The sequence below is a fragment of the Nelumbo nucifera genome, chromosome 8 (genome assembly GCF_055504915.1).
Source record: "Nelumbo nucifera cultivar China Antique chromosome 8, China Antique-T2T, whole genome shotgun sequence".
NCBI classification, from domain to species: Eukaryota; Viridiplantae; Streptophyta; class Magnoliopsida; order Proteales; family Nelumbonaceae; genus Nelumbo; species Nelumbo nucifera.
In genome coordinates this window covers 15,191,493-15,206,983 of record NC_142656.1, presented here as the reverse complement: position 1 = coordinate 15,206,983, position 15,491 = coordinate 15,191,493, and the positions used below count along the sequence as shown (strand labels likewise).

Here is a 15,491-nt window from a genome sequence, read left to right as displayed (position 1 = left end):
TGGCCTGTTTCGTGGGTGGGTGCCGAGGTGGAAGACATCTGGGCCTGAGGAAGAGAGGGAAACTACTGCTGGTACTGGTACTGGGAAACCTGATGTAGCACTTGCTGTTGGTAGAGTTGAAACTATTGCATTTGAGCCTGCATGGCCCGCATGCATTGCACTAAGTCCTCCAGTTGGTTCGGGTTGGCCGTTGGGGGCACAACCGAGGGTTCAGCAGAGGTTGCTCCTACTGTAGAAGGGAGCGGAGCAATGGCGGGTGCCACTGTAAGAGGCACATTCAAACTGGGGACTCCGTCCATGGTGAGGGGGACGGTAAACTATCCAATGCAGACAGGCTGCTGAGGTGCTGGAGCGAGCTGGTTTCCCTAGCTCGCGAGCTAAAATAATCTTGGAGTATTCCCTTCTTAGTAGCTCGGGGGATCTGGAGTTCGCGTCGTAGCGAGCTCCCCCTATAGAGAGCTATGACGTAGTGAGCTGTTCTACAGGCTTGTTACTTGGTCGTGGTCAAGCCAGGCTGCTGAGCTGTTGCTCGTGCTGAGTCAGGTCCACGTGTCATCATCTCAGTAGGTCGGGTCAAATCATCCTCCATCAGTTAGTATTTTTCCAGTTTGGTATGCTGGATGTACTCTATTCATTTTCTTCTATATTATAATCCTTGCCTACTTTATTTTGTGGAACCTGTGAAAGTATGGCTTTTGCATGCTGTTTGAACTATGTTGAGAGTGTGTCTTCAATGATTCTCCCTCCGTTTTAAATATAGTAGTTGAAGTCTTTGTACATAACTGTTGTGTATGCTAACATATCTGGTATCCATACTCACTGCTTTCAGATGACTGTGGAATCTGTGAAAGAGAAGTTATGGCCAAAAAAAAATGTGGTACTTCTATTGATTCAATGTGCCTTGAGCTGTTTGATGACACATGAGCTAAATTTGTAAAATCTGGGTCAATTGTGTATGTCGTTCAGTATATTCAACAGTATTTATGGATGTTACAGGAGTTTTGGTACAAGTGGCAACCTTGAGATAGGATAAGATAAGGTGAAGTACAGGGAGAGATAAGTACAGTTAGAGATAAAGATAAAGAGGGAGAGGGATAAGTAATTAGGGTGGAATAACGAGCTGGAGTCTCCAGCTGTGTTAGTTTCACATAGTGATGTACACGTAATACTCCCCCTCAAGTTGGACCTGGAACAAAAATAGATTGGACCAACTTGCAACATAGGCGCTGGAAGGCTTCTTTGCCCAATGCTTTGGTGAAAATGTCAGCTACTTGAGAGGAAGAATTAATGTAGACTGGCTGAAAAAGACCATTTTGAACCTTTTCGCAAACAAAATGACAGTCCAATGCTATATGTTTTGTTCGCTCATGGAAGGTTGGATTATTTGCCATGGAAATAGTAGCCTGATTGTCACAAAAAAATGGTGGTGGATGGGAGGGAGATGCCGAGGTCATGAAGCAAATAATGGAGCCATTGCACTTCACAAGCTGTGTGGGCCAGAGAACGGTATTCCGCTTCTGCTGAAGAACATGATACAAATGACTACTTTTAAATTTCCATGTAATTGGACTAGAACCAAGGAAGATGCAGTACCTAGTGACGGAGCGTCAAGTGGCGGTGCAGCCACCCCAATCACTATCTGTATAAGCCTGAAGAGTCAGCTTGCTTGAGGATGACAATAGAATACCAGTGCCCACTGTTCCTTTGATGTAGCGCAAAATGCGCAGACCAGCACGCCAATGAGCGGTACGTGGAGTACTGAGAAATTGACTAAGGTGATTAACAACAAACCCTAGATCCGGGCGTGTGATAGTGAGATACTGTAAGCGCCCAATGAGTCGCCGAAACGGGCTTGGATCCTGAAGGGGCTATCATCGGTGTCCAACTTGTTTTGTTGTTGGAGAGGAAAATCTGCTACCTTTGCACCCTGGAGACCAGTATCATGAAGTATATCAAGTGCATATTTTCGTTGGCAAAGAAAGATGCCAGTAAACGGACTGGGCCACTTCGATGCCAAGAAAATACTTGAGGGGACCAAGGTCCTTGAGGTGAAACTTTGAATTAAGGAATTGTTTCAGCTAAGATATGTGAGAATCATCATTTCCTTCCAAGATAACATCATCGACATAGACAAGAACAATAGTAAACGAGGATCCATGTTGATAAGTAAATAGAGTGTAATCAGCTTTGGATTGGGAGAAGCCTACCTCAAGGAGGGCAGTAGAGAATTTAGCAAACCAGTTCCTGGAGGCTTGTATTAGCCCGTATAAGGATTTGTTTAATTTGCACACACGTTGCTCCCCCTTACGTGCAAAACCAGGTGGAAGATGCATATAGACGTCTTCATCTAAATCTCCATGTAGGAAAGCATTGTGCACATCAAGTTGGAAGGCATGCCAATTCTTAATGGCTGCCGCTGCAAGTAGGCAACGTACTGTACCCATTTTTGTTGCAACAAGTGCAAAAGTTTTAGTGTAATCTATACCTTCAGCTTGGGTAAAACATTTGGCTACCAAGCGGGCCTTGTTGCGCTCGATAGAACCATCAACCTTAAATTTTATCTTGTATACCCACTTGCACCCAATAGCATGTTTGTCGGGAGGTAAGTTAGTGATTGTCCAAGTATTATTGGTCTCAAGAGCCTTCATTTCACAAGCCATGGCATCACGCCAATGTGGATCCTTGATAGCCTCGGAGAAGCATGTAGGCTCAAGGTGGGTATCAACTGAGGAAAGGAAGGCCATGTGTTTTGGGTGAACACGGGAGTAAGACAAATAATGAGAAATGGGATATGGTGTACCTGGTGTGTGTGATGGTGATGGACTAGAGTTTTGCTGAGTGTGGCAGCAGTAGTCATCAAGGTAGCATGGTACCTAGTGGTCTCTAGAGGAGCGGCGCACAGGTGGGTCAGGAGGGTCAAGAACAATAGTAGTGGGTTCAGATGAGGTCTGAAGTGGTTCAGGAACTGATGGGGAATTTAAAGTGCTAGTACGAAGTAAACTCTCATTACCATCAGAAGCTTGTTTAGGGACAGGTAAGGGAAGGGTTGGTGGGGCGCTTGCAGTCGGTAACGAGGAGTCTTGTGCAAAGGGTAAAATATGTTCATGGAAGACCACATCACGACTAGTAAAAACATTATGGGTGTCAAGGTCAAGGAGTTTGTAGGCCTTTTGACCATGTGGGTAGCCTATGAGGATGTAGCGACACGTTCGTGGGCCAAATTTGTCATGGGACAAATGGCCAATGGAAGCATAACAGAGGCAACCAATGACCCGAAGATGGTCAATGCGGGGTGGGTTCTCATGGAGTAGCTCATATGGAGTTCGCCAATTTATTAGTGGCGTGGGTGTGTAATTAATTAAGAGGGCTGAAGTGAGAACATAGTCCCCCCAAAATTGAAGGGGAAGTTTGGCTTGGAAACGAAGAGCCCGAACTACGGTGAGGAGGTGGCGATGCTTTCGTTCAACCACTCCATTTTGTTGTAGTGTGGCAACACAGCTATGATGGTGAATGATACCATGGTAATTCAAAAAATCCAACATGGGCTGAGAAAAGAACTGAAGTCCATTATCACTACGAAGGGACTTGATGGTTGTGTGAAATTGGTTGGCAACAAGGGCAGAAAAAAAATGGAAGAGGGAAAGGGTTTCAGATTTGAAGCGCATTAAGAAAACCCATGTGCAACGGGTGTAGTCATCCACAATAGAAAAAAAAAATAATGAGCACCTGAAAGAGAGGGAACAGAATAAGGTCCCCATTTGTCACAATGAATAAGTCCGAATGGTGCATGAGTGAAAATCGTAGTTGCATTAAATGGTAAGCGAGTTTGGTTTGCAAGAGGGCAAAAATCACAATGAGAATGCGAATTCATACTAGGTAGAGAAAGAAATAGTTGAAAAAACTTATTTAAACGAGCCACAGAAGAGTGACCTAGGCGTTGATGCCAAATTTTGGGGTCATGATGTTTGGTGAACATGGAGGCAAGTGGGTTATGTTGGTTGGAGCTAGGCTGATCACAGTCAAGGTAGTAGAGGCCGCCACGTTCACTTCCCCGTCCAATCACCGTCTTGGTTGTGAGATCCTGAAAAGGCAATAGTTAGGATAGAAAGTGACTGAACAATTGAGAGCACATGTGAGTTTACTGATTGATAATAAATTAAATTTAAAGTTGGGCAAGTGAAGAACAGTATCAAGATGCATGTGCTCATTAAGGGAAGTAGAACCAATGGAGGTTGCTTTGGAAATAATACCATCAGGTAGAGTGATGGGTGCAAGGGTTGTTGTAGGGGTGTGTGTGTTCTTGAGAATTTCCTGGGTAGAAGCCATGTGATCGGTGGCTCCAGTGTCAATGACCCAGCTGGTATTAGACCAGGCTTGTGAGAGAAGGCAAGAAGTACCTGCGAAGTTTGCTATGGAGGGACCAGACTTAACCTCATTAAGAAGCTTGATGAGCTTATCGTACTGTTCGAGAGTTAACTAAGGAACAGAGGCATTGTTGGAGGTTCCTGATAAATCTATTGTGCTTTACTGTCGTGGCTTGTTGTTATTTCCACGACGATTCCCTTTCAGGTGAGGGGGATATCATTTAATTTATAACATACCTCTCAGGTGCAGTGGATGTTTTCTCATCAGGTGCCTTTGCAATCAAATCACTTCCTTCAATGATGCTGGATTGAGAGTATACAAGTCTATGTGCTTCATCTTGCAGAACTAATGAACAAGCCTTACTAATGGAAGGCAGTGGATCCATCAACAATATTTGGGACCGAACATTGGAGTATGTGTCATTTAGTCCCATATGAAACTGCATAAGTTGGGTTTGTTGAAGATAGGTGGAAAACTCCTTCGAACCCGAACAAGTGCAGGATGGTGGTGGTGCGTGAGTTGTGAGCTCATCCCAATGTCCTTTGAGGGTGTTGTAGTAGACTGCAACAGATTGAGAATGTTGCTGTAGTGTGGCTATAGACCTCTGCAACTGATAAATCCTAGGGCCATTGCGAAGTGAAAAACGTTCATTGAGATCACTCCAAACATCGAGGGCTGATTCTGCATAAAGAATGCTGGGTGCCAAATCTCTATGAATTGCATTTAAGATCCAAGACAGGACCATATTGTTGGCTCTCAGCCAAGATCCAAAATTTGCATAGGTGCTGTCTGGTTTCTCAATGCTCCCATCTACGAAGCCCAATTTGTTCTTGGCTGATAATGCCATTTTCATGGCACGAGACCAAGAAGCATAGTTCTCACCAGTGAGAACATTGGTAACAAGGATCATTCCCGGATTGTCAAAATGATGAAGGTAATATGGGCTTCTAGGGTCATCGGTGGTCATTGACGCATCAGCTAGATTTTGGATTTGTGAAGGGATGCTGGAAGGCATGGATCGAGCCTGGGATAATTGCAGCTTTGATACCATGTAAAATCTAGGTCAATTGTATATTTCGTTCAATATATTCAACAGTATTTAAGGATGTTACAGGAGTTTTGGTACAAGTGGCAACCTTGAGATAGGATAAGATAAGATGAAGTACAAGGAGAAATAAGTAGAGTTAGAGATAAAGATAAAGAGGGAGAGGGATAAGTAATGAGGGTGGAATAACGAGCTGGAGTCTCTAGACCACTTGGATTTTATTCTCCACAGGATGGGTAAGCTTGATGACTTCTCTCCTTTGGAAGTTTGCATAAGAATATAGTTTTGAATAACCTACATATAGAGTTCTACACTTTTCCTGTGTTCAAAACTCATGTGGTCTTCCTCGAGATATGGTTATAGCAGCTACATTCTTCTTCTTTTTTTCTTTTTTTTTTTTTTTCTTTTTTTCTTTTTGAGAGAAAGCAACTGATTATATTATACAAAAGAAATAAGACGAGTACATAAGAAAAATGTACAAATCAAAGGAGCAGGGAACCCTGCAAGATCTATCACAATACACTACATCCAAGTGAGCATGAAATTTATCTAACCCGTCAGCTATAGAATTTAACTCTATAGGGACCCAATAAAAGTTTACATCCATTGAAGACACCGTATCTCTAGCTTCAGACAAGAGATGACCCGACCTCCATGGACCACTATCCTTCACTTCCAACCATTTTATATTGTTTGCTGAGTCTCCTCTTATGGTTAAAATAGAGATGCTCAGGATCTTAGGTAAACGAAGCCCTGTTAGGGCAATATAGCAGCTACGTTCTCATGATGGCCTAACTGGATTGTAGGTTCTAGGAAAGAAGGAATGTACCATAAGTCTTTGATACCTGGATACCTATACAAGGGTGCTATATTGTGTGGGATACTTCAAATTTTAGTATAAATTCCACATCCAAAGCCATGTCCTGCCATGTGCTTGCCATATCTGAACAACATGGCCACGAAGTGATGTGGAAATTGGAAAAGACAACAAAAGGAAATTTCACGGTAATGACTAACGAGTGGATATTAAGACCAGAAGCCTGTTTCCGATTAAGAGCTTGGTTGTCAGATAATCTCTTCTTCTGTTTCATATAGTGAAGTTGGTTGATTTTCATGGGAGATATTATTTTTATTCATTAATCAGATCACCATAGCCCTAGTAACATGAATTTTACCAGTCATCTACTGGGCGTAAACACTAAAGCATTGCAGAGGGATAAAATCCTGGGCTTGCATTTCATAGGAGAGGAATTTGCAAGGAAAATCTTTAAAGAAGTGGAAGAAAAATACAAGAGGCCTGTGACTGAGAATGGTAAAGCTGACATTAAGTTAAAAAAAAAAGGATAAGGATAAAGGCATTCTGAGTTTAGTTGGAGTTGTTGGGGCTGATGATAAAAGAGTTAATGAACATTTACACTTTTCAGTTGGAGTTGCTGGGGCTGATGATGAAAGGATAAGAGGCCTAATGCAGCTAGGCGTTTCAGAAATAAAAAGAACATTCACACTTTTCAGGTTTCTAAATTATTTGCAAGATTAAAAGGAGGGCTTTTGGGGGCAGACCTAGGAAGAAGGTGAAGAAAGCAAAGAAAGGGAATTTGAAGAGTAAAGTTATTCCCAATTTAGAGCCTGAAGGAGCAGAGAGATCAAGCAAAGTTTGAAAGTTTTTACCTGGAGTCCTTTCTTGTTGTTTCTCAATTTTTTGTTGGTTTTCTATTATCTATTCGGGGTGTGGAGTCTAGTGTTGACTCGTTGTGGTTCATTGTTTTTTGAATTGTTAGTTGGAGGGGTGTTTGGAGAGATTCCAACAAATCCAGAGACCCTTTCTGGTGCTGATTCCAATAAGCTTATGCTTTACTAACCCTGTTCTTGTTATTCTCTCCCAATTCTTTATGAATACTATTCGTTTTTTCGTATATCTTTTAAAGGGCTACACAACGGGGGTAGCCCATCCCTCAACCCAGGTGCAAGCGGGATTCGATCCTAAGTCTCCGCTACGACCAACTGGTTGGCACCTTGCTTTATGAATACTACTCCACAGTCATGCGCTTCAGACCAGCCAACTTATTTTAGGCTTGTTCTGTCCTAATTGTAACCCCCATCACCATCACTTTATACCCATTGGAAACATTGTTTAACCTCTGATATCACCACTTGGAACTTTCACTTAAGAAATTATTTTGCTCTCCAAATTTCGGCCCGTAAACCACTACTTTATGTAATTTTATTTGCCTAATTTGATGTACAGATTAATTTCTACCAAGGCTAAACTCAAGCCGTTACAATCTCAACAGCAATCCTGCTGAGCTCTCTTTTACCTTGTAAAAGTATACAGAGTAAATGCATATTAAGCACTGCAGTGGTACTAATAATCACGGAAATAAATAGAACATAAAAATCAAAAGTTGATAGAAACAAAGTACTTTACAGAAGGTAAAATAGATTTTCTAAATCTTTTGTAGTTCATGTCAATGTATAATATTTTTACTTCATTACAATTTCATCATTTCTTGACTTTATTGACTAGAGTTGGTGCTACATTTCCAAGAGTAGTGTTTGATAAAAGTAATATAATTGATATTAACATACACATCATGTCCCTCCGCAGACCCTGCATTGGCGGGAGCCTCATGCACTGGGCTGCCCTTTTTATCATGGAAGCATGCATATACACCATGCATGTAAACAGAGAAGATATGCATTAAAGTTACAGTTTTAGTTTGTACCTTGGTATGCCCAAAATGTGCCTCTAGTGGTTTGACCAATTAAAATTTCCTGAGGCAGCATTATTTTAAGGTAAATTAATAAGGTGGTTAGAAGAGCAGGAAATAAGAGTGTGTGAGGATTTGCATCAGGTTAGCTTTAGTATCCATTGTCTAAAGAACCTTTGCAACATAGCTTGTGGTGTTTCTTCTTACGTTGTTATATCATTTTCATGACTGTCCATGGAATGGATTGGTCCATTCAGTTCTTGTTTGAATTATTATTTAATTTAGAGTTATGTTTACTGATAAAAAATGTTAAGAGTTAAGTTGATCTTTGACTAGGAAATCTCTTAGGTAGGATAATATAGGCTTCAATCTGAGTCATGTGGGCATTGTCTCCTTACATTATTTATGGAAAAGGATACAATCTAATATTTTTTGTGACATGAAATAAGTTATTCATCAGTTTGGGTGATTATTTAGAGTTGAAGGGTATATCCAAGAAGTTAACTTTCACTGTTAACATCAAATCAGATATCCCAAGAAACTTTCAAGGCCTGTGAGATAATCAAGGTTCAAAGTATCAATACACACGATTCAAAGGGGCGATACAGTTGGAGAAAAAACTTCGGAAAATTGGGCCTGTACATATTTAGGAGGGGTGTTAGCATATCTGTGACCCTGAAATCCAATACAATACACCAAATACACCCCATATCATATCTATAATTTGAACCATGGAAACAGTTGAGATCATACAATACAAGTTCACTTCTTCAAACCTTGCTCACCCAAACAAATCAAGACTAGGATGCACACCTACCTCCCTAAGCCCTGATTATTAGGTATTCAGGTGTCAAGAACAGAGAATGGCTCTTTATAAATGGATTCTTTGGCTATGACAAGCTTGATAAAAGAAAATAAATCAATATCTAGAGAAGGGAAGACAAACAAGGGATATGAAAGCAATACACAAAATTTACACATTTAAAATTGTTTTACTTACAAGATGTCCTTATGGGACTCTGATCTAAGAATTCACCAAGCCGTTTGCTAAGATTGTTCTACTTACAAGATGTCCTTATGGAAAAATCTAATTGGTCACTTTTCATATCCTGCCTAGGATAACTTGTTCTAGAATCATCTATAAACACCAGTTTTTCATGGTAAAAATGTTCAAAAGATTGAAAGCTCCACCTTTAATGTATGTATGGCCCATTACAAATAATCCGAAAAAAGAGACTACTCCCCTATTTCAATTGCAGTAGAATCACATACAGGGTTAACATAGATTCCTTGAAAGGTACCACTATATTCAAATATTTGAAAACAGAGTTTTTGTTTTGTTCGAAACTCTTGTATCTTTTGATACCCAAGTCTAATGAGAAATCATTAAGGTTGTGTTTGGTTTGAAGGAAAAAATAGGAAAAGGAAGGGAAAGATAGGGAAACTTTTACAAATCTTGTACATGTTTTCCTACCGTTTCCTTCAAACCAAACATAACCTAAGCTCACCTCATTAATGACGGGAGGAACTCATAAAAGAAAAAAATTATCTATCTCTCTGCCCAAATGCTCAGAGTGACATAAAAATATGTAAAGAACTTTATTATGTTATTTAGAATTAGCAAGCCCCTCCCTTCTGGAATAAAAGATCTAGTACGTTGTTGAGTATATGTACTTAACAACATCAACATGGTTGAGACTTCAGGATATGATACAACCAAAAGGTATGGGAAGTGTATGCTTGGAGGTGTGAGGCGTCCCAAAACACTCGGAGGCGTATGCCAGAGGTGCTTGACACCTCTGAGGCTTACACTTCATACGCTTTTTTCATGAGGCGTGCTAGAGGCATACAGCTCATGCGCCTCATGCACACATTATGTAAAAAGATAGAAAAAAAACAAAGAAAGAAAAAGGAAAAAAAAAGGAGAGGAAAGGAAAAGAAAAGAAAGGAAAGGAAAAGAAAAAGAAAGAAAATAAAAAGAAAGCGAAAAAAAGAAAAAGGGAAAGAAAATGGGCGGGGGGCTAAGCCCCTGGACAATGGTTCGTGGGCTAACTATTAAAATGATGAATACTGCCTTTGTCTTCTTTGAATCATTGATAAATTGAGAAAACCACGACTATACTAGTCTTTCTTGAATCTTGGCAACAAATGCTGTAGATGCAAAGATTACCCAGACAATTTACGTTTTAGTGTTTTACAAGATATACTTACCATTAAGACTTTAACAACGTTAAAAGATGTGATTCACATTTTTAGCTGCATACTGATGCACCATAGATTTTTCCTTAAGGCTCAGTTTGGAAAGAGTACAAATGTAAATGTATACAAAATAATACAAAATACAAGGTTTTGCACTCTACAAGTTTATATTTATACTCTTTCCAAATTAAGAACATATTTGTATTTGTGCTTCTTCCAAACTTAGCCTAAAGTAACTATAAATGTGTTGTTGGAAATAACGTAAATGTTATATACAACTTCAAAGCTTCAGGGAAAGGAAAAACCAAATCACTTAGAAATTGGTTTTTTTGGGTGTGGGCGATGATGAGGGGTGATTTGGCCCTCCGCTGACTTGGCGACATGTGGCATCCGCCTTTGCCGCTTAACAATTTAACATCACACGGATAGACACATATCCCACCAAGTCAAGGAGATGCACCCCGAAATCAGTTCAGGTCACCTCATACACAGCTCGGGCACATCGGCAGGGTTTCTAGCAGTACTTCGTCTAGTGCCGACCTGTGGTACCTCGTCAGTACCGGTCGAAGTGACCTCGGCGTGAAGAGCAACCTCCCTCAAGGACTTGTCAGCCTGACTGAGGTCCAAGTGGCTACTTACGAGACGTGCTCGCCAACCTCGTATGTGTGTGCATCCCGTCATTCCCGGGTCTTTCAGATGTCAACTCCCAAACCGAATGTTCTGGAGGAAGGCACAAAAGCCTAGTCTACGTGCGCAACTACCTCCATGGACTTCAGACTGGCCAACCACGTCTTCCCGAAGATCTTGGATGTTGTGCGTGAAGCTCACGTTAGCCAACGCCTATATAAAGGTCTCACTTCCAATCTTAGAAGATATGTGCAATTTAGCTCCTACAATTCTCTAGCTCTTTCGCTCTTTCGCTCTCTCCAAAATCTCCAGTTTCGCTGAATTAAGCATCGGAGTGTCCACCCCGGATAAAGCAGCTCAGACACTTTGATACTGTCTCTTTGCAGGTCGACCTGGTGAACTAGCTAGCCAAGCATTTGAGCTGCCATCCAACAAGGAGCTACCAGATCGTGCTACATCAATTGGCGCCGCCTGTGGGAACCGCTACTTAAAAGCCAGGTTCTCACTCTCATTTTAAATTCTCACCTAGTAGTAATCAGCTCGGATGAGCCTCATCAACTCTGTTCGCGTGGTCGCCTCTACAAGTCGTGCCTTCTGTAGCTCCCATGGGAGTCGGCAGCCAACAGACTATGGAGTCGCCCTCGTGGGTCGAGCCCTTCAAGGCTCCTGTGCCAGTTGGCGACCTATAGTTAGTAGAGTCGCCCCTGCAAGTTGAGCTCCTTGTGACTATTGTAGGAGTAGACGACCAATGATTTTGAGGACTAACGTAGTGTAGTCGTGGCACCGACCTACCGTCTAATGCCGATAACAACACACGTATCAACGATGCCATAACAAGGGGGGCAGAATCCGAACGACTTGCCCGTATTGGTTCCAGTGGTCTCACCCGGACAAAATCTCCCAACCCTGACTATGAGGCTGCCCCCCGCGGGTCGAACCCTCTATGCTTCCTGTGAGAGTTGATGGCCAACAGACTATGAGGTCGCCCCACAGGTTGAGCCCTCCATGGTTCCCGTGGGAGAGGACGGCCAACAGATTGTAAAATCGCCCCTGTAGGTCCCTTCATGGCTCCCCTGGGAGTTGACGGCCATAAGTTTCTGGAGCTGGCACTGTACATCCACAATATCAACATGCACCCAGCAACTGGCTAAATGATCAACATGATAACAGGCAGGTCGGTAGTAGTAGGCTACAATATCTCAACCAGCCACAACTCCCACTTGACGACCGCTCGATTTGGCGACCTGGTCAAGTTGACTTATGCTATGAGCACATCATCTAAAAATGAAAGGGAAGCCAGAATGCTTTTTAGCACAAAGGCCCCTTAAGCCAATGACTTCCTCAAGTTGGCATGAGTGAATGAATTCGGCAACATTGACTTAGTTGAATTTATAACAGACCAACTCGCTTTTAGCACCTCGGCAAGCCTATTCACTCTTAGCACCTCAGCCTAAAATACACCCTTAATCACCTCGACAAACATTTTGACTTAGCTGAAATTTTAATAGGCCAATTCGCTTTATCTGCTCGACCTACTACTTCAAGCACATCAGAAACTTGGCCAAATTCTCAAATTCTCTCTTAACACCTCGGTGTACACGCACCTTGCACCTCGACTAAAAATCCATAGATGACCTACCCGCACTTATCACACTTTGACTTGACCGACATCTAGAGTAGGTCACCTCGGGCCTCATCTTCAAACAAGCTACACCCTTTGCCGAACTAGCCTCGGCTCAAGTGTGGGGTGTAACTGATGAGGAGAGATTTGGCCCTCTACTGACCTAGCGACACATGGCATCCACCTTTGCCGCTTGACACTTCAGCGCCACATGGACATATGCGTATCTCGCCAAGTCAAGGAGATCACCCCGGAATTAGTCCAGGGCACCTCATACACAACTCGAGCACCTTGATAGGGCGACTAGAAGCGCCTCATCCAATGCCGACTTGTAGTACCTCGTTGTTACCAGTCCAAGGGACCTCGGCGCGATGAGCGAGACCTTCCTCGAGGACTTGTCGACCTAACTAAGGTCTAGGTAGCAACTTGCGAGACGTGCTTGTCAACCTCCTCTATGTGTGCATCCCATCATTCCAGGGTCTCCCGGAAGTCAACTCCCACAACAAATATTCCGGAGGAAGGCACAAAAGCCTAGTCTACATGCGCAATTACCTCTGAGGACTTCAAATCGGCCAGTCACGTCTTCCCGGAGATCTCGGACATTGTGCGTGAAACTCACGCTAGCAACTCCTATATAAAGGTCTCACTTCCAACCTCAGAAGTTATGTGCAATTTAGCTTTCGCAACTCTCTAGGTCTTTCGCTTTTTATCAATCTCCAAAATCTCTAGTTCGCTACCTTAAGCATCGGAGTGTCCACCTTGGGTAAAGTAGCTTGGGCACTCTGACACTGTCTCTTTGTAGGTCGACCCAACAAACTAGTGAACTCGGCATCCAAGCTGCCATCCAACAGGGAGCTACCAGATTGCTCTACATCAGGCGACATGTCACACCATGTATCAACCATGAATCTCATGTCCCTGTACCCAAGAGTCATAGATAATATGATGCCCTTTATAACTATTTTGTTTTAGTAGATCTGCATTTAGACTCCTTTTGTATCGAGGTGAGAGGGGAAGAAAATTTTCACTCTCAAGTATTTCATCCACCTTTTTGCTCTTTTTAGAACAGTCTTGATGAAAATTCCATTGCTCTTTGGTTAGTTATTTGTTTTCATCCATTTCTACGTGATCATTTAGAAACTTGAAAATGTTTAGCATATATCAGCTGGCAGTTAATTTTGTACCTTCGTCACTTTGTTTAATTCCAACAAGTTCATTTATAGCTTTCGAAATCAGCTTTATGAAGCAACAGCCTTTGCAATAAATTGTATCCCCAAAGCTTTTGACAGAACATGGATTTTGATGGAGCATAATGGCAGGATTAATTAAGGCTGAGATCAATAGTGGAATTTGAGGAACTACAATGGAAATGATGAGCCAAATTTCTGCTGTTGTAATGAGCTTTTTAAAACAAAAAAAAAAATGATTTGTGGAATTTATGGGATAAGAGATCTTCATGGAGCCCCCCCCCCCCCGAAAAAAAACTATTTTTCCATTTTAAAACTGTTATTCCCCTCCTAAATGTGAATGTAATTTATTGTGTATGAATTTTCTGCTTCTCTTTTAGGCTGCATTTTGATTCGTGGAACTTGGGCATTGAAAGTGGCACTAGAGACCCAATACTAGAAATGAGATTTTGATTCTCATTGACCGAGATATATATGTAACTTCTTTTTTCAGGTTCATGTAGGGTTTATGGAAGATTCATTTTTCCTAGATATCACTTATCTTGGGTAAGTGGTATCCATCTCCCATCTCTCTGGTGAATAAATAGCTTTTCTACATGATGAAAATTTTCAATGGCCTAAAATTACTCCTTTTAATAATGATTTTTACGGTTAAAACGGCCATTGTCTTACTTACCTGAAAAATTAAAAAATTGAATAAATGCATTTGTCCAAATAATTGGCTTCATAAAAAACAAACGAGACCTTAAAAAAGAATTTAAAATCCTTCAGAGGGAAATCATTAGTTGTTTAGAAATGCTTCTCTTTGGGCAAAATTTGAAATCTGCAGAATCCATTTCCACTTAGCTTGATACAAAAACTACTACGGCAACATTTTAGATTAATGGTATTTGCATATCCAGTTGCCCTTATTTAATCAGAGACATGTTTCAATGTAAGGGAATCATAGCCCTAAAGTATGAGATAGACATTATTAGTGAATATATGGACCACGGCCACTAGATGGAATACGGACTCAGTACTTTTACTACTGAGGTATTGAGTTCTGGGTATATTTAATCCTTGTGGACAATTCAATTTGCATAATCAATTAGAATATGAATCAAGGTGGCATCAAAGTCTAAGACTCAGTCGGTAGGGAAAGAATGGAAGAAGGAAGGAAAATGGATCACTTTCAGCCCATCTGAGAGATAGGACATAAACCACAAATTTAGCATAAAGTACGGGCCAGCCCAAATAATTGATTTGTAGGCGGTAGGCCCACTATATTGAGTACAAATGCATTGATAAATGATAATAGTACTTACTTTTAAAATATTTTCGGAGAGGTACGAATTTGACATGAATTCACGGTCAGATGCATTCCCCTGTACTTTGGGGCTATAAAATTTTGATCTGGGCTGATCGGTCATTCTCCCTTTTATTTCTTAATCCTCATAACTACTTTTACCTTTTGTAAAAGTAGATTGACGGAAAATATTTATAATCTGTTAAATTTCATAAAAAGCTGTAGTTTGTTTAGAGAGACTGAGAGACAGAGGTTTTTGGTAATTCAGAAACCCATAGCAGAGAGTTGGACGGTTGGAGCGAAGTAGGATTTATGGGCCACGTCCATTTTGCGAAAGTCAAAAGGGTTGCTTTCATTTTGTTAATTATCCTTTTTTATTTAATTTCCAAAAGTGCGTACTCCATTACCACAATTGGGCTTTCAATAATGCTTTAATGAGAGAATAAATCTT

General features: G+C 41.3%; 1 protein-coding gene across 1 annotated transcript; it reads right to left on the bottom strand.

Moving 5' to 3' along the window:
• Positions 1-710: 710 nt before the first annotated feature.
• On the bottom strand, positions 711-5,455 carry LOC104592635 (uncharacterized). Its single transcript, XM_010252074.3, has 2 exons — positions 4,602-5,455; positions 711-4,081 (listed from the first exon to the last, which is right to left on the bottom strand). The coding sequence occupies exons 1-2, from the start codon at positions 5,414-5,416 to the stop codon at positions 4,060-4,062; spliced, it is 837 nt and encodes a 278-aa protein (XP_010250376.1). The 5' UTR covers positions 5,417-5,455; the 3' UTR covers positions 711-4,059.
• Between the last annotated feature and the right edge of the window lie 10,036 nt (positions 5,456-15,491).

Coding starts and splice junctions, on each gene's coding strand:
- LOC104592635 (XM_010252074.3), bottom strand. CDS start 5,416: ATGGTATCAAAGCTGCAATTATCCCAGGCTCGATCCATGCCTTCCAGC. Junction 4,082..4,601: donor ACATCCACTGCACCTGAGAG/GTATGTTATAAA, acceptor TTGCCTTTTCAG/GATCTCACAACCAAGACGGT.